The sequence below is a fragment of the Synchiropus splendidus genome, chromosome 6 (genome assembly GCF_027744825.2).
Source record: "Synchiropus splendidus isolate RoL2022-P1 chromosome 6, RoL_Sspl_1.0, whole genome shotgun sequence".
Classification (NCBI taxonomy): Eukaryota; Metazoa; Chordata; class Actinopteri; order Syngnathiformes; family Callionymidae; genus Synchiropus; species Synchiropus splendidus.
Window position 1 is genome coordinate 4,356,431 of NC_071339.1, and position 26,885 is coordinate 4,383,315.

At 43.2% G+C, this 26,885-nt stretch overlaps 2 protein-coding genes across 4 annotated transcripts; one reads left to right on the plus strand and one right to left on the minus strand.

Moving 5' to 3' along the window:
- Window positions 1–54: 54 nt before the first annotated feature.
- grm6b (glutamate receptor, metabotropic 6b) lies at window positions 55–21,584 on the plus strand. 3 transcript variants are annotated; one of them, XM_053867535.1, is made up of 11 exons: window positions 55–552; window positions 3,580–4,172; window positions 8,534–8,750; window positions 10,572–10,707; window positions 10,783–10,937; window positions 11,899–12,039; window positions 13,475–13,675; window positions 14,264–14,403; window positions 15,633–16,256; window positions 17,681–17,992; window positions 19,612–21,584. In XM_053867535.1, exons 2-11 carry the CDS (start codon window positions 3,636–3,638, stop codon window positions 19,849–19,851), a joined length of 2,703 nt encoding a protein of 900 aa, XP_053723510.1. In that variant the 5' UTR covers window positions 55–552; window positions 3,580–3,635; the 3' UTR covers window positions 19,852–21,584. The 3 variants fall into 3 exon arrangements, with proteins under 3 accessions (XP_053723510.1, XP_053723512.1, XP_053723513.1); XM_053867537.1 differs by having other exon boundaries at window positions 115–552; window positions 3,580–3,728; XM_053867538.1 differs by lacking the exon at window positions 3,580–4,172 and having other exon boundaries at window positions 116–552.
- On the minus strand, window positions 21,437–25,604 carry traip (TRAF-interacting protein). Its single transcript, XM_053867539.1, has 16 exons — window positions 25,454–25,604; window positions 25,215–25,333; window positions 25,079–25,136; window positions 24,481–24,564; window positions 24,368–24,407; window positions 23,791–23,918; window positions 23,621–23,715; window positions 23,354–23,467; window positions 23,197–23,284; window positions 23,044–23,133; window positions 22,871–22,959; window positions 22,665–22,808; window positions 22,431–22,476; window positions 22,248–22,352; window positions 22,128–22,178; window positions 21,437–21,901 (listed from the first exon to the last, which is right to left on the minus strand). The coding sequence occupies exons 2-16, from the start codon at window positions 25,310–25,312 to the stop codon at window positions 21,761–21,763; spliced, it is 1,371 nt and encodes a 456-aa protein (XP_053723514.1). The 5' UTR covers window positions 25,313–25,333; window positions 25,454–25,604; the 3' UTR covers window positions 21,437–21,760.
- Between the last annotated feature and the right edge of the window lie 1,281 nt (window positions 25,605–26,885).

Sequence of the window (26,885 nt, forward strand, 5' to 3'; positions counted from 1 at the left end):
AAGTGACATAGTTCCATGGCAGTGCGAGGGGGAGGGTCCGGCATTTGCTCCAGCGGCTGGTCCACCTAGTGCTTTCTTCACAGACGCCTGCATGATAATCCCAATCTGTGGCCATTAGTGCTCCGAGGGAGCGAGCGAGGAGAGAGTTCAGCGGAGAGAAAGAGAGAGTGAGGAGGGGGAGTGCCTGGACAGAGATGCGCACACACACACACACACACACGACCAGAGAGAGAGAGTGGGAGCTTTTAAGGGATTTGGCAGTGATTTGTCAAATCTCACTGTCGTAATGTTGCAGCTTTTTCTCCACTTGCCGCAGCTACTGAAGTTTGGGAAGTGACTGGTTCTATTCGTATCGAGGCTCAACTGGCTGTTTTTCTCCAATTGTTTTTAGTGTTCTGCTTATTTTCTAGAGTGCAGCCTGATTGAGATGATAGAGGATTTGGTTTTGGTGAGGAGAGAAGAGCGTTGACTCCAGATGTAATCACATATTGGACGGTGGAGGAAGGCCATGTGATGGATGAAGGCAAGACTGGTTGACGGAAGAATGGGCAGGTAAGAACCGGCACCTCTTTTCAACTGAGCTCCACAAATCCAACTTTGAGCTGATGCACATGCACAATGGGAAACTACTGACAAGCTCCATTCTTTCACTATTAGACTGTACAAATATGAACGACTCAGTGTTTTTTTTTTTTTCTAAGTGTGTTGTGATTCCTGCTGCGGTGTCTGGTGGTGTAATTAACCTGCTGCTGCTTTTGAAGCACCAATTGCTGTGATGGACTTAATGTTCTTCTGCAAAATTCATAGTGTTTTCCATCGCATGCTCTCTGCTCTTCACGATGAAAGCTTTCACTTATTCCTCCTGAAACCTCCACTTCCACCTCGTGCATGTTTAAACTTTCCACATAGAAATGAAGTCAGATCATATTCCGGAGACTTGGAGCATAAAAACACCTTTTCAATACATTTAAATTCTCATTTGTCATGCCTCATCCTTCATTTTTGGAGTAAGAAACCTATAAAAGAACACAGCTTATCATAAGATGTCTCCATGCAGCAGTTTCCCAATCTCTGGATTCCTACATCCATCACTCCACCGGCCTCAGAATTTCATGTACACTGAGACGTCGCCCTCCTTCCTACACTGTATATTCAGTGCAGACTAACCGACAAGTGTGCAGGATTCTACATAAATCCTCAAGGATTTGCAGAATAAAATAGCAATGAGATCATCTGCCGCGCACCTGATAGCGACTCACGATCTCCTTAATCTGCTTTCCCAGGCAGCTTCTTCAAAAACCCGCCCGCGTCTTGCCTGCGATCCCTCCACTATTGTCTGAAACTGCATATATTGAAAATTCGTTCCGAGCCCGCTCCTGCTTATCACATCATTCTCCTGATATCTGGAGTCATTTTTATTGTGGCTACTAATCACCTGAATTTCCTCTCTTTATGTTTCTTTAATCCTTAAATCCTTCCACTCTCATTGTCTTGTAGCTGATTCTTCTCCCTCTAAAGTTGCCTACACACTTTCTCCACGCACAAACAAGCGGCTGTGTTTCGTATGGATGTGCTGCCCCTTTATGAGGGCATGGCGGACAAGAGGAATTCCAATTCACTACATTCCAAATGCAACTTCAGAAACTAACTTTATCTTGACATGCAGTGTGTTTTCTTCTTTAACCAGTGAGGTGAAGCCTATTAATAAGACCCCAGATAAATCCTCTTTTTTTCCCACCCAATCCTCTCAGAAGTACCTGCAACTGATGCATGCATCTGAAGCAGGCGTGTGTCCAACTCAAGGTCCGGGGCCCACATCTGGGCCACATCATAATTAAATGTGTCCCACGACTTATTATTTCGTAATGTTGATTCATAAAGGTTGGCTATTGCGTGCACCCGACTTCTCAGTTGCTGTATTTGATTTCAGCATTGAACTCATGTCCTACTTTGGTGGTCTCAAACCGGAATGACTAGGCAATGACTTCAGATCTAGGAAGAAGTAAATCGGATTGTGTTTGATGCCCATTGTACTAAAGGTGGGGTAGCCATAACAGTGGAACCTTGAGCTAAAGCTACATACTCGCAACCAAATTCTAATTCTTGGGGCATCTGCACCCTGAATTTAAGTACAGGATTCCAAGGTAAAGCCTGAATTTCATCCATTGGAATTCCTTATACAGTGTTTTCCGTGGATCTGTCTTTGGAAAGAGTGGGTGGCCTGTAGGGGCCCACTCGCGGGCCACAAAACGACATCCTAAGGACTGCAAATGGCACTCAGGCCACAAGTTTGAGACCCCTGTACTACATGAGTCATTCTCATACAAGCCTGTATGACTGCATGACAAGACTGTAAACAGGCGGATGCCGTCAAATCTAACACACCACCGAGGGGCGTCTTGGCTTTTGCTGCTGGTCCATGCTGATTGTCTCCATGTTGAGGGTCAGATACCCTCCACATTCTTATGTCCTCTTTGCTGAAGGTGTAAACCAGATCCTTAACCATTACATGACCCCTTGAGTGGGGCGTGTCTCAGTACGGATCTGAGTGGGTGAGAAGGTCAGTGAATCTGACCTAACTCTGGCCTTTATACAACCTATTGAGAATTTTATATTTTAAAAAAAAGCTCACTATGGAGCCTTGCTGGCATCCAATATCATTTTAAAAGCCCCTGAAAAGAGCAGGCTAGGGAATTGGGCAAAAGCATTTCGGATGGTAGGAGCCTCATCCATAATGCACTGCAACAGATAATGCGCTTGTACAGAATGTGTCTTTGCTTCTTCCTCTTCTCTCCCCCTATTAGTCATGGAAATACCTGTTCCGTTCTCTGGAGTTTGTGCCTCCCTCATCGTGTTATTGACATTGCTCTGTTCAAAACCCACATGGATGGATGACATCAATGTTTCCCCTTAAACTCAGCATATGCATGACTCCATTCCGCTGACTCACCTGTATTGTTTTAGCACTCACTCGAGTGAGTTTTTATTGGTTTAGAACTTGATGTGACAAGCGTGCTGTTGCGCAGCGTTTCCCCCTCTTTTTAAGTTTTGAAACTTCTAGATCAAGCAAATATCACAGTTTCTGCGAGAGTCATGCCAAAAGAATCCGACTCACCGTCGCACCTTTGCTTTCAGTTTGCAAAGGAATTTGTCAATGCCATGGTCCTCAGAAATCACACCGAATACAATGAATTTGTGCTTTATAACATCAAATTAATAAATGCTTCAACTGTTGCAGTGCGTTATGATTTGTTGGTGATGTGTATCTCCCCTTTGCTAGTGTGAAATATACATTATCAGCCAAGCGTGGTCTTTAGATCTAGAGTTGGATCTTGCTCTGTCACAACAGGGGATAGTTGGCTTTCTTCCACATTCATAAGTCCATTCTTTACATCCTCCCCCTGCTACAGAAGTGTTTTTAGTAAATAGGCTTTGCCAAGGTGACACATCTTTTCATAACTCAAGTCAAGTCTGTCTGCTCGCCTTCACTCTCAGACTCTAACATTGTGACGTTGATCAGCTCAATCTTGAGTATCTGTCGAAAGCATGAATTCCATGCTCTGTTGTGTCTGTCCTCAGGTGTCGCAGGTAGAGGGAGCGGCCTGGTGCTTTCACTGCCTCTGCTGGGCATCATCATGACCTCAGGGTCCTGCGCATCTGATCACTTCGTCTGGTTGGTGACACTATCTGGATACAGGACATGGCACGGACTGCTGTGGGTGCTACTGGTGGGTGTCGCTCCGGGCTTGAGGGCCCAGCAGGGCACCCAGCCTCAGTCCATCAAAATCGAGGGGGACATAACCCTGGGAGGGCTCTTTCCCGTGCACTCGAGAGGGCCGGTGGGAGTGCCATGTGGGGAGGTCAAGCGGGAGAAGGGGATCCATCGACTGGAGGCCATGCTGTACGCCCTAGACCAGATAAACAGTGACCCAGAGCTGCTGCCCAACATCACTTTGGGAGCCCGGATACTGGACACCTGCTCCAGAGACACCTACGCCCTGGAGCAGTCGCTGACCTTTGTCCAGGCTCTCATTCAGAAGGACACTTCGGATGTGCGCTGCTCGAATGGAGAGCCACCAATCATCCCCAAACCAGAGAGGGTGGTTGGGGTGATTGGAGCGTCCAGCAGTTCTGTGTCCATCATGGTGGCCAACGTGTTGAGATTATTCGCGGTAAGTTAACTCCCCCCACGCTTCAGAACCAGCCGTCCTCAATTATGTGCGAAATTGTATCCGTCCGTTACCATCACTGATCACGGGCTTCCAAGCGTTGGTATTGCTGTTCACCAATATATCCACCAGGGGGCACAGCCCACTGTCAAACGTTTATGACAACGACAAACTTCAAAACCAACATCGCGACTGCGGAACAAGTATTTACAATGTACCTAAAAAATATGAAGTGGACGGAGTGTGGTAGGAGAGTGTGGTCGAGAGGACGGAGAACTTCCGTCATTGTTATGTCTTCTTTGAGACATGAAAGGTAGCGACTGCAACACTGCCCCCCATGGTTTCTGGTGGTACTGCTCTGCTTGCTCTGTATCCACAAGCTTTGTGGAACCATGCAGAGCACGGACAGAGGCTCCGTCTGTGTCCGGATCCGTATGTAATGTTGAGCATAAATGGGTCTTTAGCTCCAGCTGTGCTTCAACCTCACTCATGTAAACACTGAGACCATAGTATTGACCCCCAAATTGACACTTTCATATTGATAGAAATTCCAAGCATATTCAGATATCAGGAGGAAGCACACTAGCTAGACATTTCCGGCCAGTGGAAAAAGAATATTGATACAAAGGTTGCACAGAACTTTTTATCTTCTGACTGCGACGAAGTGAAAATTCGAAAAGCACCATAACGCACATTGCCAAGTCATTGCTCTAAATGGAAGCTCCAAATCTTCCCGCTCAATATGAGCAGGTAATGAGCCATGCAACAACACCTACACCTTTCAGGTGTTGTATGGAAACTGCAGATTTTATATCACGTATAAAACTGTCTATCTAAAACTGTGGGCACATTTTCAGTCACAGCTAGTCCGGCTCCCGTTCATGCACTGTATCACTTCATCTGACGACAGCCATGGACAGTAAAATCACTCCCAGCTTTCACTTGCACTTTCAAAATGCAATACAATATTCATATATGTAAATAGCACTTTGAACGCTGTCGTTTTTTTACCACTCACATTACACTATTGCTTCATGTAGATGTACGATTTTATGAGAAAATTGTGATGTATTTCACAATATTTAGGACACATTTGAACAAACCTGCATGTGTTTAAAAGCTTAGGAGGTGTAGGCTGTTTTGTTATATTTAAACTATGATCCTACTCTCAGCGTGTCTGAGGCAGAGAGCTCCAGCTGTGCGTCCACACCACACAATCACTAATGCACAGGTGTCTTGACCTGTTTAGCTGCTCACATCTTCAATAACGCTTCGATGGATCGGGAAACTAATGTCAGGGTTACAACCATCGGCTAATATGTGCTCCGTCTTTCTCTCCGATACAGTCATTGACCTTTGATAATTGATTACACTGCTTATAGAGCTACAGGAGCCGCGCCCGTGTAAATCCCGCATCACATTATGCCATGTTCAGGGAGACTTAGCGGCGCGGTCAGTCAGAAACCTCGAAACATCTAAAAATAAAAGGCCGGCAAGGGCCGAATTAGCCGCGTTTGGCGGACATGAAAAATGAAAGGCGACATTCTCCTCGCCTGGATGCCACCTGCATTCTTTATGATGAGGACGGCAGATAAGAGCCAAGGAGTGGCAGCTTGTGTACAGCGCAGATGTTAACTACAGAATTATAGATTGAAACCTAAGCTAAGCCCCTCTCAGCAGATCAGGACCCTGGGCTCAAAATAGAGCATCAAGGCAGCGGATGGCACCGGCTCCAGGATAACAGCGACTTGTGGCCCCGCCGAGTCGATTTAACTAAATGCTGCGTTTCCTCCGACCGTCCATATGTGCTGCTCTGCGGAGGCTTCTGGAACGAGGCTCACTTTGCTGCAGGTTGAACATCTGCTTGTCGCCAGAGATGTTCTGGAGTCCGTCAAATGAAACGTGGGCTGAAGTGTGCCGAGGTCAGCGTCATGAAATGACAATGATTGGCAGGATGCAACTGGGAATCCAGACATCCATGAATGAATGACAGAAGCCACAAGCTGTCGCCTGAGCCTTTGGCTGTCTTGTTTATGTTTTGGCTTCAGTTCAGTGATTTAAATTTATTTCAATTTATTTTCTCCCCCTGAAGATCATCTTCCTGTCTTGGCCCTCATTGTTTAAATATCTCAGCACAGACATGCTTTTCTGACATGGATAGTGAAATACATATTCAACATGAATAAACAAATGACTTGTGTAATTACTGTTAATAATCAAAAATGATTGTGTTGTTCACAGTGGACGGTGAAATACAGTCTGTCTTAACCAGACACAACTCAGTATTTATAATGGCTCATTACTGGCTTGTATACCTCGAGTACACACATGAACAAGTCATTTGTTTATGGCCCTAAATGTTCCTTAATACTGAGAATTCATGTACTTTGGGCTCAGATTAACATGGTCCGCGAGAAGAAAATATAAATTCATGTATTTACCATGCACAACTGGGTCATCACACTTGAGAGTAATTTTACAGGTAGATATTGTGTCTGGCTTTTGTACATACACACAGGAGCAAACGCTGAATGTGCAATTATACACATATAGACAATGCTCATGGCTGTACTGTCAGTACTTTGTGTGTAGAACCATCTTGGGAAATGAGAGGGAAGCCTTATGTTTCTTCTGAAAACTGATGATGATGATATATGAAGCACTTGTTGGTAAACTGACTTGTTAAGTTCTGATAAGTTCTGACACAACAGTCAACAGTCACTGTTTGTCATAACTCGATGAGGGATTTCTTCATGTCTCTAAACACTTCCTTGTTCGCAAATAAATCAGCTTCAAGTGCTCTTAAATGTTGTCTTCCTCCATATGCAGACGACTGAGCCTGGCATCCGCAGTTTCCTCCCTCAGTGCAAGCACATGTCCGGGTCAAGTGGTGACTGCTCTCAGCCTATACCTGCCCCCAGTGGCTTGATAGACCCAAGACCTTGTAGGAACTAGTCACATGGAATGAATGAATGGGTCACAGACTAACCATTATAGCAGTGGAGTCTTCATCATGATGTAAAAGCTTCAGCTGTGAGAGGAAGGATAAAGCATAAGAGTTTGCGAAGCTTATATGATGGTGGATGGTTGTTAAGAATGAATCCTTTACGCTGGTCACTTAAACAGCGAGCAACTTCTGCTTCTCCTGAGTTGACATTACGATCCGATGAATGTTAAATTAAATTCTTCAGTGGGCATTTCCCATCAGCTTCCTCCATCTTTATCCTCCTCCCTCACACCAATCCTTTTTGTGACCTCATTCACCACATCCATGACCCTCATTGTCTTCCTCTTCTTCCAAAATGTCTTCTCTTCTTCCAATGTTTCCACTGTTTCCGCTTGACACATGACCGAAGACGTCTTTGATGCTCCCAGATCTTGTTTCCTCTGAACCACACCAAAGCGTTTCCCATTCGGTTTGCCAGTGAGGAGGAGCACAGAAGCGTGGGAACGTTACAAATATAGCTTTTTTTTTTTTTTTAAACTGGTGCAGATGCTTTCGCTGGGATTAATTTGCTCAGGATTATATTTGTCAAAATTCTCCAAGCAACTGTTTGATCCCCCTAATGAGGACTGCGAGGTGGGACGCAACTTTTCAGTCATTTTCAGGGACTGAAGATGGGTCCAGGTCTTGTGACACCACTGATCTTCAATGATCAGCTGACACACAGCGGCAAATAAAGCTGCATGCCGCCATCAGAATTAAATATATTGTATGGCTTACAGCTGAGAAATGCCTACCGTTTTCTAGTCTCTTGATCTCTGTCTCTCCCTCTGTGCTTAACGTAATTTGACTAAAAACCTCTTTAATCCTTCCTGATAATCTGTGAAATGGTTCTCTCGCGCCTCTTTCCTTCTCCCTTCACTGTGTCTACCTTTCTCTCCACGTCCGTCCTGAGGGCCCAGCGCTAAGCCACGCGCTGCGCTTGGCATTAGCACGGTCAGGGGTGACACTGTCCACATAAACTATGTCACTAAAGAAGTAGTGCGCCAGTAAATTAATCTTCTCATCCATTTTTCCTCCCAAACAAATGCTTGCACTGCCGCGGCTCAGACCATCTGTAGTGGAGCGTGATGTCGACGGCATCCTCCACACAAACCATCTCTTAGTAGATCATACGGGACACTAGGTGACATCACAGCCTGCTGGAGGGATAAACTCTGTGATAGCCCAATTTGGCTTTTTTTTTTTTTTTTTAATGTTATACAACCTTAAAAGCACTGCTTTAACCAGGGGCATGACTCGCTGGTCCACTACTCTCATTACCTGACTCGCTCCGTATTGTTCTAATATTTGAATCAGTGCAGATGTTTCACACTTGGCTTCACCCTTTTGTTGCCACTGACCCATACGACTGTCTCAGATCCCCCAGATCAGCTATGCCTCCACTGCCCCGGAGCTCAGCGACAACAGCCGCTACGAGTTCTTCTCCCGAGTGGTGCCGCCCGACTCCTACCAGGCCCAGGCCATGGTGGACATTGTCAAAGCAATGGGCTGGAATTATGTGTCCACGTTGGCCTCCGAGGGAAACTATGGCGAGAGCGGCGTCGACGCTTTCCTCCAGATCTCCAGAGAAGCAGGTTGTGTGTTTGCTCTTAAAACGGTTCTGTTTTATTCCCACGACACTGGAGAGGCAACTACAACTGTCCCTCACACTCAGCTTAAACGGAGCCAGCTTCCATATTTGAAGTAGAAGTGGCTTTTCAGAATTTTAGATTGCAGCTACCAGTCATGGGTAGGTGAAACAGTATCATGAAACAGTATTGCGTCGTTGATGAAACAGTGCCCTAATTCTCAGAGGACGCTAGTTGGCGCTCTTGGTTTAGATATTATGCGAGGTTGTTCCCGAGATTTTGAGTTTGACCCTCGTGATCAAAAACGAAAACACACATGGAAGAAGCAAATGAGAACGACAGAACCGACTGCTAGCTAAAACCAATGTGAGCACTAACTGTTGGAGTGAGCTGAATTTGGAATGACACCAAACCCCTTTTTGTCCAAAAAGTTTTGGTTAAATTAAACCTGCGGGTTACACTAGTTTAGGCACTGTGTTACATTTTCAAACACATTTTTCCCATCATAAAACAGTCCATAATTCTGCTTTCAGTTTCATGGGCAAAAGGTTGAACTGCTGTTTCTGTAGATGATGTATTCCTATTGGTTTTATGGTTTGTTGAAGTCTGCTCGGGGGAAAAAATGCTTGGGCGCCATCTAAGACACAAACACTAATGATAAATCCGCCAGAAAAGTGTTCAAAACCATTGAAAACTAATCTTAAAATAAAGGAGCACTAACACTATTTGTGGCCTAAGAACAAGTTCCTAAATCCAAATTTAAAACCAAAGACCCTGAAGGGGAAATAACTTCCCTAAACCCGATTTCTGTTTGACATTTTACCGTCAAGTCAAAACTGGCAAGCCGATATTGAATCTAAAAATAGGATTACTAATCTGGTATAAGTTTTTAAATCTTGTTAATACTAGAGAAATCTGCAGCGCGCTGCGCTCTCACAGGAGACCTGTCCAAACGGACCACAGGACAAACCAGGTTTGTCCGCTAAAGAGATGATTTGGCTGGGTAAGGCAGTAGACTGGGAGTCACTGGTCAGCTGAGCATTCACAGACTGAGTAAAAAAATAAAATACTCTGAGGTATTTACGTTGCTTCTTCGGCCCCGATGATAAGTGAGAGCTTTATCTTGGTCAGTTTCTCCAATAAATAGATTTGTCCAGTATAAACAAATCTCCTAAAACTCCAAAAATGAAACTCATGTTGACCTAGTCAGACCTTTTGACCCGGCCTTGACTTGTTATCGGGAAATGAAATGCAGCTTCATAAAACAAAACGCTTTGTATCAGGAATGTAGATCCAATTTTGAACAGATTAACTAAAACGATGCCAAAAATATTTTAGTGTAATAGTTTGCTTCCCTGGATTAGCCGCGAAGTGCAGCGGCCTGCAAACCAGGATAAGTCTTTGCATGTAAATAATAATCACATCAGATGAAAAAGAGACACCATTAATAAAGTTTTGCTCGATGTCATTTAAAATGTTTATATTAATCCAAACAATGAGTGGTCCGCTTATTCAGGTGTGCTTATGTTATTTTTGTCATTTTTCTGAGGTGTTTTGCCTCCACCATAAAACTGGGTTTAGTGGTGATGGGTTGATGCAGCTTCATGAAACAGTGTCATAATGTTCAGAGTTCAGGAGGTGGCGCCCTTGCTTTGAAAAAGATGAGCAGTTTCATTGAACTAGTTGTGGAGTCTGAAAATTCAGACACTGTTTCATGAAACCTCGTGCACCCGTCACTAGGATTCAGCCTGGTTTGAGATGGCAGTAGTGCAGAGGTCCTTGTTGAACTACAGAGCAGCATGTAAATGTTCTTTTGTCGTGTCGCAGGAGGGTTGTGTATTGCACAATCTATCAAGATTCCCAGAGAACCACGGCCGGGGGAGTTTGAAAAGATCATCAAGAGGCTGATGGAGACCTCGAACGCTCGCGGGGTCATCATCTTTGCCAGCGAGGACGACATCAAGTAGGCTGGAAGTAGCCGGAAGTTACGTGAGAGTTAAGAAATGCACGAGAATTGATCTTGTTTTTTTATTTCCAGACGAGTGCTGCAGGCTGCGAAAAAGGCCAACCTGACGGGTCACTTCCTGTTTGTTGGTTCTGACAGCTGGGGAGCCAAAAACTCTGCTATCGAGGACTACGAAGAAGTGGCCGAGGGCGCCGTCACCATTCTGCCCAAAAGAGCCTCCATCGATGGTAGGCCAGCGTGAACGATCGGGCAATATGTGTGTGTGACATTGATGGATGACTTTAATAGTCAACCAAAAAAAGCTTTAATGATAATGATTTCTGAGCTGATATCATTCATAATTTATGGAAAATGAGAACATCCCTGTCGGTTCCTTGTCATTTTAAGCGCAGCTGAGACGCGTGTGGCAGCAGTACGCTGGCTACTGTGATTGTCTTCTTCACTGAGACTCTGTGGCCACAGGCTGGTCAGGGTTAGAAACCACCTGACAAAGGTCACATTTATTCATTCCCTTAGCCCAGGTCAGATCACGGGGGCAGCAGCTACAGCAAAGACGCCTAGACCTCCATCGTCCGCTCATCCTTACAAGCAAACCCGAGCCACCTCATCCGACCTCTCTTGCTGCGGAGGAGCCACCGTGATGCATAAATTACTCTTGTCCACCCACGACGCTCTTCAACTTTTGATGGATACTGATCTGTGACGCGCCGCTTCAGTATCAGGCACATGATGGCTGACCGAAGCAGGAAAGACCTCAGGATCATTTCAGTTTTTTGCAAGCGTCGCAAACCTAAATGCCACAGCTGTGTACTGACCTTTCAAAAGTGCGGTGCAGTCTTTATCTTGTGATACAAAGTGATTCTGTAGTGAAATATGTGTTGCTTTTGCCAGCTTTTTATGGAAAATGGTGATTATTTGATGCTTGAAGTTTGAAGGTTGTAGGTTAAGAAACCTCTGTTTGGTTTCCTTCCACAGCCCATGAGCAAACAGCATAATCGCTCACTCTACACTGAGGGGGCTTGTCTGTGATCGGTTGTGTCAGTCAGTGGTGCAACTGACTGGTGACCTGACCATGGAGTCCTCTGCCTCTCGCCCCAAATCTGCCCACGAAGGGCCCAAGAATCTACGTTAACACTCATAATAGAATCATTTCTGACGAAATGTGATTTTGCTCTTTAAATCTGCCAGGATTTGATGAGTATTTCACCACAAGATCTTTGGAAAACAACAGAAGAAACATCTGGTTTGCCGAATACTGGGAAGACGATTTTAAGTGCAAGCTGACCCGCCCTGGAATCAAGTATGATGTCGGCAGGAGAAAATGTACAGGTAAAAGTGTCAGAATAAGACGTTTTTTTCAGTTTTTGTGACCAGTAATATTGTTTTATTTTCAGCTTCTTCGCTTATTGTTACATTTCTTCCTGCACTGTCTTCAGTTTTTCTCTCCAAATTCAACTTGAACATTTAACAATCTGTGATTTTTCTTATTTTTTGTGACATCAAACTGCTATGTTTTGCTTTGTAGATGGTAGCGGTATCTTTTTTTTCTCAGTTTGACATTTGTTTTTGCCCTAAAATGTTTGATATTTTTTTGAAATCATTTAATGCTCAAGCCTTGTTCGTTCTTCTAACTTTTTGATTGCTCCTGATGGTGGGTTTTTCTTTGCGTCAGTTTGTCTGTTCATGTTAATGAACATCTTAATTTATTTGCACTTATTTTTGTGGGGTTGTTGATCGAGGGCTGCAGTTTGCTTTGACAAACGCTATTAGCAAAAGTGACTATTGAAAAGAGGGAGAGATGAAGATTAGAAAACTTTAGATTAGATGACTATAAAAGTGTCAGAAACACAACCTTATTATAAATATTACTTTAAAAACTCTGTAAATATTGCCCCTTTAGTGGAGACTTACTTTTGTCCACTTCAGGCCACCGTAGACCAGGCTACTTGTGCTCATAGCTTTTCTTTATTTGTTTCTTTCATTCTTGGGTGAAAGCTTCGTATTTTGGTTGTGTGGACCTTGATGCATTCATGAGTGTGGGAATCTTTTGTACCACTGAAACAACCAGGGTTACGATGGCTTACAGTGGATCTGGGCAAAGCGAGGCCCAGGGGCCACATGTGGTCCATGTTGCCCTCGGTAGGGCTCAGCAAAGTTACTAAATGACATTGCTTTCCCTCTTTCCTTACTCTTTTAATAATAAATATTATAATTTGCCATTTTATTGTTTTTCTACCCCCCTAGCTATTGATATTCATATTGAAAGATTAAATAAAAATGTTATGTTTCTTCTAGTAAGTGATGTTTTTTTTTTTTCACATTTAGCCACCAAAATAAGTTCAATGTACGACTGATTCTATTTTTTTTTTATTTGCTATCTATTTAGTTTTTGTCAGGTTTGTCATTTTAGGGAATGATACTCCCCCCATTTACTTTTCCATAACTTTTTTTTCTAGTCAACATTTTTGCTCTCTGCCAATCATTTAATCCTTTTATTCTTTTTATTGAGTTTTGGGGTTTTCTCTTTTCTGTTATTCAATTTATTTTAAAGTTCAAATGTTCTTCTATTTCTCTGGTCGTCTCCAGTTTCCTGTCCAATCCTGGAACCAGGAAACCATTTTAAATGAATTGGTTGGTCACAAAACTAAAGCAAAAAGTATAGAGAGAGCAAACATACTTATCATGTCTTCTGTATCACCACAGATCCTATAGTAATAGTCACTGATGCATGAAGTGAAATCTGGGAGCGTTGTGTGTGTGGCAGGTGAAGAGCGGATCAGTCGTGACTCTCAGTACGAACAGGAGGGGAAGGTGCAGTTTGTGATCGACGCCGTCTACGCCATGGCCCACGCGCTGCACAGCATGCACCTCGACCTGTGCCCCGGCTACATGGGGGTCTGTGAGAAGATGGACCCGGTGGAAGGTCGCATGCTCCTGCAGTACATCCGCTCAGTCAACTTCAACGGTGCGCTCTTTGTTCTGCCTTTCTGGCGGTTGAAAAAATATAACTGAGTGACAGGATGAGAAGAGTTTTTTATTAAACCAGGGGGGAGGAGGGGTCTTTTTGAAGACAAAAGCCTTGAGATTTTTCTTGACTAATGTATCTGAAGAACAGAGGGCTTCAAAACACATCTCCTCCCGAGGGCTCCCTCCGCACTCTTTCCTGCATACACGATCCCTGCTTTTCATACAGGTCTTTCATTTGCGAGGAGAAAAGCTCCTACTTCTGAGGAGGAAATGTGTTTCATGAAAGCATTCTGTTTACTGCTGCTGACCTTGTCTTGTATAGACGTTTTCTGATTGAGTGCCTGCAGGGACCTGAGAGGAACAATCATTCAATCATGGCGGGGCCAAAGAGCAGAGTGCAGTGAGGGAGCGTTCGTGTAGCAGCAAGCCATCCTGCACTCAGCTCTCACATCACTCTGTGTGGATCTGTGTGGGTGGCGTCTGCATGCAGACTGTGACTCCGTACCCCAGCGAATCACGTTTTCAACTGCAGCAAAGCAGGCAGGTTGTAAAAAAAAGAAAAAAAAAATCTGTGTCTGTTCAACAGGCAGCGCCGGCACGGGAGTGATGTTCAATGAGAACGGAGACGCTCCTGGTCGGTACGACATCTTCCAGTACCAGATGTCTAACGTCAGCAGCCCCGGATACAAGGTCATTGGGCAATGGACCAATCACCTTCGACTCAATGTAAATATCAGCGCTTCTTTCGTTCTTTTGTTTATTTACTTTGTTTGCGTGCGACTGAGCCAGACCGTGTCTCATTTGACTGCATGTGACCATGGTGATGAATACTGGGTTCTGAAGCAGGAAGCAAAATCACATTGCGTTGAAACACGAAAATTAAATATTGGAACCAATCGTGCTTTAGCAGTGCGCTGCCAGAAATGTTTTTGAAGGACTATCTTCAACCCAGGAATAAGTTGGTTTGTGAAGGCTAAGATTAGCAAACCTTCAAAAGCATCTGTGTTTAAATTTCAAACGTCAAGATGGTGAGGAGGCATTGGTTATTTCACTGTAGGTTTAGCTTCTCCAGAAAACAGATATTCAAGATTTGTTTGTCTAAAAGTATCTTACCTAGTATTAATGATATTGTTTAATCAGATGTATATTTAATACATTTATACATCAACTTACCAATGTGAGGTATCGATACTCTATTTACTTCAACCTACAAGAACCCAACATCTCTTCACGAAAAGGCCAGGGTGGTGTAACCAGTCAAACACATATAGTTTAACCACTCAGGAGTCAAGCAGGCACCTGACTGGTTGGACCAAAAACCTGCACCACACCGGCTCTTTGAGGACCGGTTGAAGACCCCCGTTCCACATCAACACCCCACAACCCCAAGCCATAACCTTAAACCTTAAAACCCCCAAAGCCTCTCACCTTAGTCCTCATCTTCCCCCGACCTTAACCCCCTTAACCCATGTTCAAACATGAAAAACCAAATCCTCCAAAACCACCCCAACAGTGAATCTTGCTGTTAAGTCCCTTTCCATCCATTTTAAGTAAATTGTCTATTTAGTTATCATTAATCCACGTCATATTTTTGTAAATGATCTGGATAAGTTATGCTGTCTGGACAAAGATCTAACTGACCCATCATGTCAGTAGTGAATTCACACAGAAAGCAAACCACAGGAATGGATCTTAGAATGCATACTTTTATTGTCAATGGAGTATATTTTTTATGGTCTGCTGATCTTGCCATTGGATCCTTTTAGTCACCTTTTCATGCATGTGGTTACACTATGAACCACTTCAGGGGCGAGGGCTTTCTCCTTAAACTGCTTATAAACATAAGAGAGTCTTTCATTCGGACAGCAGCCGTATTCCGACACATTATATAGTGGTGGCGGATAAAATATCGGGGGCTATATCGAGTGACGCTAGTTCATGTTTTCACTCTCCAGTCCGAGGAGATGCAGTGGTCGGGCGGGGACCGGAGCATCCCAGATTCAGTGTGCAGCTTCCCCTGTGAGCCGGGCGAGAGGAAGAAGATGGTGAAAGGCGTCCCCTGCTGCTGGCACTGCGAGCTCTGCGACGGCTACCAGTACCTGCTGGACGAATTCAGCTGTGACATGTGCCCCTTCGACATGAGGCCCTTAAAGAACCGAACCGGCTGCCGACCCACCCCGATCATCAAGCTGGAGTGGAGCTCCCCGTGGGCCATCATCCCCGTCTTCCTGGCCATCCTGGGCATCCTGGCCACCACAGGGGTCATCGTCATATTCGTCCGCTTCAACGACACCCCCATCGTCCGAGCGTCCGGCAGAGAGCTCAGCTACGTCTTGCTGACCGGCATCTTCCTCATCTACCTCATCACCTTCCTGATGATCGCCGAGCCCAGCGTGGGGGTGTGTGCCTTCCGCAGGCTGCTCCTCGGCCTCGGCATGTGCATCAGCAACGCCGCCATGCTGACGAAAACCAACAGGATATACAGGATCTTTGAACAGGGCAAGAAGTCGGTCACGCCGCCGAAGTTCATCAGCCCGACGTCCCAGCTCATCATCACCTTCATTCTCATCTCAGTGCAGGTACCACCACCAGCAGCAGAGGCTGCTGCAGCCGCCTTTGATGCTAACGCTTGGATTGAGTGGATAACTATCGAAAAATACGTCTTTGTGTTAGCTTTTATTTATTTTTTTAGAGGTGGGATTCCATTAAAAACAAATAATCTAGTTTATTCGAGGATTTGTGATTAATTAATCTCAATTAATCACAGTTTAATGGTATAAAAATATTTGCCACATTTTTCAATTTGAATGAGTTTGGTATATTACTGAATCAAATAATGGACCCATACATACTTTTAAACGATGGTGACTATATTCAAGTTTTTATTTCACCTTATTTAAACTAAAGCTCTTTTAATGTCTTGAAAATATTTGTGTAAGAATTTCAATTTTATAAGAATTTCAAGTAAATTCAGAGTAGTGGAAACTCTGGACATTGTGTAGTGAAAAACCTCCCTGAACAAAAGCAAACAGATGCTTTTTTTTTTGCTTTTGTTCAGGGATCCCTCCATGTTTGTTGTTGTTGTTCTCATCCTAGCTGCCACGTGTCTTGTGCATCAGTGGGATCAGTGGACCAGGAACTCCTGCACTGACAAAGGTTCCCTGTTGTCTGGACATCAAACTGTTAAATTAAAATAAATTAAAATTGTTTTTGGGTTGTAATTAATCATAATAACGTTGTAATTAATCAATTGTAATAATGTTGTAATTAATTAATCGTAATGAACTTGTTAAAGTCCTACCAATATTTTATATTTTTGGGGTTTTTACAAATCATCATCCAATTGATAGAATGGCCTCAAAAAAAAAAAAAAAGCCATTTAAATTAGACTTGTGCGTCAGTAATTAACTATTTGGATGTTTTAGGGGATTGTGAGTTACAAAAAAGTGAAAAATAAAAACAAATAAATAAAGAACCTTCATTAACTGGTTTACTAAGGATTATATAGACTTCTTTCTGCAGATAGGCTTTTTGTCAGTGGTAATAAATAATGACTGTACTCAGTGCAGGTACGACTACCACCTGTTGCTGCCTTTAATCTTAATGCTGGGACTGAGTGGACAGTCGGCTATAAAATCAGTCGGCAACAGATTCATTAGTCTGCGAGTTGTGATGCCGTCGCCCTCTTAGCTTGGAAAAAGAGAAATGCTTGAGCCTCCAGAACAACAGCGACGCAAAATGTTGAAAGTATGGCACGATTTCATGAAGGACACATCAAAGGACCCGTACCTTCCGCTCCATATTTTAAGCAATTGATTTTGAAATCTAACAAGTCTATACATACATTTTAAATTTTTTATTCTACTGTATACTGTATACAGTCCATGGCTAGTTGACTACCAAACATTTGTGGTTGCTTTAGTTGCATTGTTAGTTCCTAGTGTATAGTTCCTAATGTGGAACAGCAAGTCAAACACGAGGTGTTTGTGCCTGGTCTCCTCAGGTGCTCGGCGTCTTCATCTGGTTCGGGGTTATCCCCCCTCACACCATCATCGATTATGAGGAACAGAAGCCCCCGAACCCGGAGTTTGCTCGAGGGGTTCTGAAGTGCGACATGTCCGACCTGTCCCTCATCTTGTGTCTGAGCTACAGTATCGTGCTGATGATCACCTGCACGGTGTACGCCATCAAGAGCCGGGGCGTCCCGGAGAACTTCAACGAGGCCAAGCCCATCGGCTTCACCATGTACACCACCTGCATCATCTGGCTGGCCTTCGTGCCCATCTTCTTTGGGACAGCTCAGTCCACAGAGAAGGTACAAGACATCACTTCCCTGGATTTTTGCATCTGTGATCCCAAATCTTACTTTGATAGAATACTACTGAAACTCAATGTTTTTAATCAAGTATTGATGTTATCAGTCCTTTGAAGGGTTTGTTTTCATAGAGTATATTTTGCCATCCACAGTTATGGACAGAGAGAGTTGCAGAGTGTTTCAGTCCTTTTTAACTTGACTCACAAGTTATGCGTAGCAGAGTAGTTTTGTTTTCCTTCATCACTCTATATTTTTGTGTGAATTATTGAGTCAAGGGTGCAATTTTTTTGCTTGGTTTTGTGTGTTTCGGTTTCTTTTTAAATATATATATACTGTATATATTACCAACAAAATAGAAAAAAAAAGATCTTTAAGTTTTATATCAAAAATGTTATTTTTTTATTTTATTAATAAAACGTTGAGGTAATTCAGATGATTTTTAAAAATTGTTTTTTAAATAAGCATTTTATTTTACTGATTAGCTGGTTAATTTACTGAGCTAATACTTTTTAAAAATATATATATTTATTTATATTTATTTTGTTCATTTTTTGTGTATGAAATTTTAAATAGATTTATGTTTTACGTATGTTGGAACAAACCTCTTTGGATCTTTTCCTTGTCAACTTCACAACTCTTTTTGTTTTAAGCCTTAAATATATTATGTAAGAAAATACATGTACACGAATATCGGTTATGGAGCTGAGATTGCGTTTTAGTTGATCGACTTGCTTGCCTTCTTTAAAATTTGTATGTAGCTCTTTTATTGGTGAGTTTTTGATCGAGTGAAGATATTTTACAGGGGAATTTTTTTTTTCACAAATTGTCTTGCAAGCGATAGTATGAAAAGACAGCAGTGAAAAACAAACTAACTAACAAACCATGAAAAACATGTTGCCAGTTACATTACACTTGTGAATCAGTGAATGAGTTTAAAAAGTGAAAAATGGAAACAAATAAATAGAGGACAGTCACTAGCTTCCCTGGTTAACTGAGGATTATATAGACTTCTTTTTGCAGATGGCTTTTTGTCAGGAGTAATAAAAGGAATTACTGTACTTCCTCACACTCAGACAACACTGATTCACACATCTTCTGATGACGTTTGTTTTACATGAAATATTTGTCTGAGGCGTTTCGCTCATGAATCGAACCCTTGCGGCTCCCTGCATGAAGATGAATGATGAATCGAGGAGGAGGTTGAAGTGAGATTTCGAGCATGAAAGGCCGTCCAGGCGGCTGGAGAGTGAAGGGATTATGTGAAACAGAGACTCTCTTTGACTAATAGAGAAGTGTATTATGAATCAGTCAGGTTGAAACCATTGATGCAGCCTGAGGTGCTTTCAAGAGTCTTTTCAGCTCCTCTGAATGGGAACGAAGTGATTTAAGAAAAGGAAAGTGGGTCGGATGGTCGTGGAAAATCCTGCATCCTATTCAATAAATCATCACTTAAAAGAGGTTTAAATATAGACTTTTGAGTCAGAGGGCTGTCATGCTGGAGGTGGACGAGGTGATGGCCGCCCTGTCTGTTTGCATATCCAGTTCCTCATAGATGCAGTAAAGGAGAAACAGCGGAGGCTGTGAGAGCAGGACATGAAACATGGACTGTCTTGTTTCAGATGTTCATCCAGACCACCACTCTGACCGTATCCATGAGCCTGAGTGCCACCGTGTCACTAGGAATGCTCTACATCCCGAAGGTCTACGTCATCATCTTCCACCCGGAGCAGAACGTCCAGAAGAGAAAGCGCAGCTTCAAGACCGTGGTGACGGCTGCCACCGTGTCCACTCGTCTGTCCCAGAAGTCCAACGACAAGCAGAACGGAGAGTCCAAGATTGAACCGGACAGATCCCAGTGAGCTCGCTGACACGGACCGTCAGCCGTGGCCAATGAATTTGTTCCGTGGATCCGGATCATTCGGCTGCCTTCGGGAGGATTCTGTTACTCGTGTTGGGCACGACGCACAATGTGAAACAACGGATTCTGACTTTTTGCTACACACCCTCTGAGAATCCGAGGATCCCTCCTTGTTGTTTTCTACTGACTTATTTACAGACGAAGAGGCTGTAGATAGAAAGCTAAATGGTGGCGGGAATCAAACTCCTCATGCAGTTAAGTTGTAAAGACAATCACAGTTCGCGATGAGCCTGACTTCATAAGGTGTCTCTTTCAAGCTAGATTTAATAAAGACACACAACACGTGGAAGAAAAACAGGCCGGATACATTCCCTAGCAGTGATTTTAGGTTTGAATTTATTCCGTTTCGGTCTAAAGTCTGACCTTATCGAGCACCTGAGGATTATTCAACAGTCAAAAAGCACATTTATTTCAGCTCAGTACTGATGCATAAAGGAGCTTCCATGACCCAGTATTGAAGGGTTGATGAGGTTTCATGAAACAGTGTCCCGGTTTTCCGAAGCCACCAGATGGTTCTGGCGCTTGCACAAACTAATTCAATGAAACCTCACATAATTTCTAAACCAAGTGCGCCATCTAGTGGCTTCTGAAGATTAGGACAGTGGTTCATCAACCCTGCAATACTGTTTCATGATACCTCATCCACTATCACTATATATTAGGGTCAGGACTAGGTGCATCAAGGAGTCCAGAGACATGATCCAAAAAATGGACATGACTTGCATGAACCCAGAGGACCAGGGAGGCAGTTCTGTGAAATGGTATTCAATCTAAAGAGAGAGAGAGTCAGAGTGAATGGTAAAAGGCGATAGATACATCGAAGTCCAGGTCAAATCAGGCACCTGTCAAAGTGTTGGAAAAGCTGCTGGTCTCAAACTGGCACACAGTCTGTGAGTCTGAGACACTAAAGACATCATCTGCACATGTTGAGGCAGTGGGAGGAAACCAGAGTGCATGGAGAAACCCACACAAGTCAGAGCCACACAGAGAGGACGGAGTATGTTCTGAACTCAGAGTGGATACGAACTGATGCGGCAGTCTAAAGCATCATTTGAACCTGGTGCTCATTCAGGAATGTGAAGGTCAATAGAGGTGATGTGGATGAGTTTAATATAAAGGATAAATTCAGCTCTTCCTCTGACACTTTAAGAGCCCAGACCAACTACGTTTCTGACCTAAGGAAAAAGACAGACAAACTTGGTTGAGACAGACCTGCAGCCTTTAGCTCCGAGGCCTCCCTCACATGTGGTGAGGTTTACAACTTGACTGCAATGATGCTCCTGGGGCATGAACTTTTGAGGCTCCCCAAAAAAATCTCACTGCATGGATTGTGTTTTTGTGTGTACATGAATGTTGTATTCAGATTTTGTTTTGGAAATTAGCCTCTTGAAAAGCATTTCTGATGCAAATCGTTCCCGTTTTTTGAGAATCGTTTGTCGACCACCAGACGACAAGAACACCAGCAGCTTTCTGGAGTTCAGAGGATCAAACATCACTGTGTGCCATGAACTAAACCTTCCATTGTACTTTTGCTACTCAACACTCATGAACTTGTTCTCGCTCTGGAACCTGTCAAAACGCTGTTTGTACTGCCCCCTGCTGGTGGGCGCACCTCTGTGAAGGGAAATGTTAGTCAACTCCACAAAAATAAAACAAAAATGGTTTATTATACAAGCCCTTAAAAAACTAAAAATACGGTGATCACCAATATTTGTATTTAAATATGTCATGTGATCACACACACACAGAGAGAGACAACACAAATACACAGCTTGTGAAAAAAAGAGCAGCGTGAGACTCAGTTTAGCAGAAATGAGTCCAGTTCAGTTCAGAGAGGCAGCTTGGCTGCGTCACATGACGCTGGAAGATGAGCTGGTGAGCGAGCCATCCAGGAAGCCGTCTAACGTCATGCAGGACGTGGACTTGGCGGGAGGCCGGCTCACCTTTTTCCGTTTGGCTTTCATCAGTGGACGAATCTCTGCCAGGGGAGACTGTGGAGGACTGTTAAGGACACAGGTCACAACCAGCTGGAGAGCATCTGCATCATCTTTGGACGTCAGGTGGCATGATTCTAACACCATAACAATGCTCACACAGGTGTGAGACGTCAAAGGTCTGTGTGTTGTCATCTCATCTCCCCCTAGTTATATCGATAAATTGACTGGAATCTAAAGTGGAGTGATATGCAGCACGGTGATGTGGTCACAGAAAGGATACGGGCTGGATGAACTTGGTTCGTCCTCCTAACCCATCGTAACCGGATCTCACCTGGAAAACAAGGCTGTATTATCCAGCTCAATCAATCGATAAGACCACCGTGTCACTTCAGGTACGCACAACTCCAGGCTTCTGCTGGGGGTCCAGCATGCTGCCGAAGGTTTTCTTTCGGAACAGGAAGGAGTTCCTCAGAAACGGATCCATGGAGGAATCCTCATCTCGCACCTGAAGCCACGAACGCAGCACGTTCAGGTTTGGTCTGAGAGAGCGTCACATTTCAAAGAAGAAGGAAAGAAGCAGCACCTTGCTTGATGCTGAAGCTCTCTCCTTGTGTTTGGACATCATCGGCCTAAACAAAGAAATGTCCTCATTTAAAAACATGAAGCACGATTACTCAGAGCGATTAGTCCACGATGCTGAGACTTGGCCAAATAAACCCAGCAAAGCCTCTTCTTGAACTAATCCAAGCTTTCACCATGAACCACACTGTTATGAATAGCCTTCAACATTCAAGTCGATAAACAAAGGCCGACTCACATTTGAGGGTCCAGCTTCATCTTTTGCGCAGGCCTTCTGTTCACATCCTCTGGGGTAGTGATGTCGTAGGTCATGTTGAGGTCAATGTCCTGGCTGTCTGTGGGCTGGTGCAGGTGAGGATGTTTCAGCTCCAGGGGTGCTGGGCTGGAGAGGGACTTTCATCAACCACAGCGCGCGGGTGAATCAACATGACGGTGTGGTCTCACCTTTCGAACACCAGGCGACTCAGGGCTGCATTTGTCCGTGTGGGGGTGCTCAGAGTGTTCTGGAGAAACTCCACCTTCTTCTTTAAGCTCTGCACGCAGACAGATGCATGGAGACTCCGGACACTTGCCTACATGCCTTTTTTTAAAAACATCGATCAAATGATTTTGTTTACCGTTATCTCTTTGTCAGCACTGGTCAGTTCACTCTGAAGAGACTTCATGTCTTCTTTGGTCTGACTGACCTCCAGAGTGGCTTTCTGCAACTACAAACCCAAAACACACCTTTAGTTTCAGCACCAAGAATGCCATATGACTCCAGTCAGAACCTTGCTGTTTGAAGTCAAAACTTCAGCCTTCAGCTTGTCACACATGTCGCTGGTGTACTTCAGGTGTTTCTTCAAACCTTCGTACTCTCTGGAACATGGGAGGACAGATTAATAAAAGTTGTTGTCTGACTTCATCTTCATCCTTTTTGAAACATACTTTTTCAGGGAAATGCAGAAGATGGCGAGCTGCTCTACGGCTGCGTGACCAACTCCCATGTCTTTTACCATGGACTCCACCTCTGACCTTTGACCGTCCAGCAACACATTAAGCCTACAAGCACACACACACGATCATATATAAAAACAAGGCAGTGCATGCGTGTGGAGTTGGAAAGGGACAATGTTGAAAAATAAAGCAGTATGAATGCGAACATCTTTTACTCTTTCTGAGTGAGGCTCCAAACTTTTCGACATCCCCTCGTACCTTTCATAGGTTTGCATCTGGGTCCTTAGTCTTCGAGCCTCCTCCTTGGCAGCTTGCGCTTCACTGTTCTGAGTCTCCATGTAGTCCATCTGTTTCTGTGGGACACACAAAGAAGCAAATGAGAATGTTGAGGTGAAAAGGTTGAACTCAATGACGAACAGAACTTTTACCCTCAGTGTAGAACACAACATGTCCTTCTGGTTCATCTGTTTCCTTGCAGATTCCAGCTCCTTCTTGTGTTTGCTCACACTCTTCCTCAAACCTTCCACCATCGTTTCCTTCTCACGCCATTCTCTCTCTATTATAAAAGAAAGCAATAAAAAAGACTTGTTAAGCTTCTCAATTTTTCTTTTTGTCAACACCAGTAGCTCAGTTTTCTGTTTTATCTGTGCTACTTAACATGGTCTCAAAATAGTTTTAATTTAAAGCTATATCTACATTTGTTCGAAGAAGCTGCTTTAGTGTCTTTTTGCTTGACCTCTGCCTGCATTATGTTTTGTCTGCATTTGTCTCCCTGTCTGTTAGCAAAGTAACTCAGATGAAGGGTTCACAAGATTTGATTAACAGTTTATTGCATTTTTTTTCCTGTTAGGATCAGCAAAAATGTGTTACTGTTCACACTTGACATTGTTTAAGGATTGCTTAAGACAACACTCAAGACTTGATAAACCACTTGAATGCAGCAACATCATTGGGGGCCAATAGCCAATCATGAAAGAATACAACCCAAATAATTTGTCTAAATACCTTTAGAACTCATGAGGGCCGTCACTCGATCAAGCTCATTCTAAAAGCACAAAAAAAAGCAGCATGAGATGAGAGTTGGAGTTGGAGAAGATGACCAGATATGAAGTTGATACCTGCAAGTGGTCTGGGTCGGCTGCTGACTCTTCCACTCCACCGACGTCAAAGAAGAGCTTGCTGATAATGTGTCTCGTGCTGACCTACGAACCCAAACATCACAGCGGGATCAGCAGTTTTCAACCGTGACCACCTCAAGCATTTCAGTGTGACGCCTTCAAATGTCAGAAGCACAACTGAAACATTTCAATGAAATGCTTCTAGATCTGTCACTGTAGCCAACACCTCTCAAATGAAGGTCACATCACATCAAAAATCCGATCAAGTAAAACAAAAAAAGTGTAATTAAGTTGTTTTAGTGAAATTAGTTAATTAATATATCGAATATATATAAATGAATAGCCACAACTGAATCAACAAACGATTGCAACAGGGTAAGTTGAGCACTTAACCAGAAACAAACAGCACTTCGTGCCAATGTTTGCAGTGATTTACAGTGTTTTAGAAATTAGACTTTCAAATATATTTCATCACAAAACAGTATACGTCAAGAGACATTTTTCCAGTGTGGTAATCCTGCTGTCATCACCAAGTCTCAGTTAACCAGTAAATGTCCTTACATTATGGAAACATTGACACTAGACCTGTTTACTGTACCTGCTTGCGACATTGGGGGCACGTTTTGGTGGGAGCTGTCTGGAACCACTGCTGAAGACTGTGATATACAGAGTAAATATCCATCAGAATATGATTTTTCATTCAATTACACGAGATTACTTTCGTTCTTTTTTACCAGTCATGGTGGAAAGTATGTCCACAATGGATGGCAGCGACGTCTCTGGAGTGGTCGAAGTAGTCGGAACAAAAAATACATAATGCCCGGATAGGCATCTTAATTTCTAAAAAGTGGTCCTGTTGAAAAAAAAGCGAACAATATTTTGAACCTGATTCGTTTTCAGGTAAACGAAGTGTCATCAGCGATTGTAGTTTAAACATACATACTGTATCGTTTTTATCGGGGGGGTTTCTTACCAAAAGATGGGATCATGCAAGTGTGCACTTGTTCAAAACGAAGCCAAACATGCTTTCGTTACCTAAAACAAATAATCTTGATCAAAAATCCATACTTTCTCGTCAGAATACCAACTGTGCTAACTAGCTTAGCTTCACAAAGCTGCAATTTACCGGTTGTACTTTGAAAGTAAGCTCCGCCCACGCTGGTGCGTTTAGGGCCCCACATCAGGGTCGTAAAAGAGTCCGAGGGACGCGTTAGGAACTCTTTGAGTGCTCTGTCATCTTTGAAAGGCAATAGAAAGTACAAGGTTTCACCCGAAAATAAATTAGATCTTGGTTTGATTTTATTTGTGTTATTTATTTTTTGTACATAAAACTGTAGAATCCCAAAAATAAATGGTCTGATAGCCTGAGGCCCTTCCCTCCTTTTAACATAGTCCTCTTGTGGTTTTCTGGGTGCTTGTATTGGTGAGATATGAGAGTGGAAAGATCTATGTCATCAGAAATGCAATAAGTGCAGGGTGTGTTCTGAGAAATCATATCAACAGTTTTCTTTTTTTTAAAACTTTCACTGCAATGCGGAAATCGTTACTATTAGCCGAAAGAGCCATATTGCCAATAATAAACATCTCTAGGCTATTTTATCACCAACCACTATATAATCCCTCAACCATCCTCATGCACAACTTATGAATTTGTATTAACTCTTCCAGGCACTGCTGAGAAAACAGCATATTTCAAAGGCAGTGTTGCCTTTGGGCAGTTGGGGAGTGAGTTCCCTGCTCAACTCTGGCAGACTAATGAAATACAATAAATAAAACACAAGGTTGGCTCTGCTATATTTGCTCTGTCGAGAGGGAGTTGTGAGGCTGTCTGATGATATGGACAAGACTGAATTCAAGGCAGACTTAACCCTGAACTGAACTATTCATCTTTGCATTTGTTTCACCACTAAGTTGAATCGATTTGATTGTGCCTCCAACCTGTAGATATTGAGTGTGTCAATCCATGGAATTTTCAGGACCATGATTTTAATGCTTTGATATATGATTGTAATATCTTTGAATATAAAAATGTGAAGGAAAAAAACAAACTTGAAAATATGTTGCGAGACTACTATCAGCTTGAGAAAAACATACAATTCCTGTAATCATCATGCACGAAGACCACATTCTAATGACAATATAGAAAAGGTAAATACCGTTACAAATACTTAAGATTGTAGTATAGTGAAAGGATATTAAAATAAGGGCAGTAATCATGTTTTTTAAACAACGCTGTTAGTGATATAGAAGCCGACAGAAAAAGCACTGTCCCTTTAAGAGCGAAGCTAGTTGCGTCACTTCTTGCGACAGCAGTTCCAGTGCATAAACTTTTAAATGCCTATATTCCCTTAAACCTTAAGCACGGTCGGTGTAAACATTATGTATTTTATTTAAAGAAATATTAA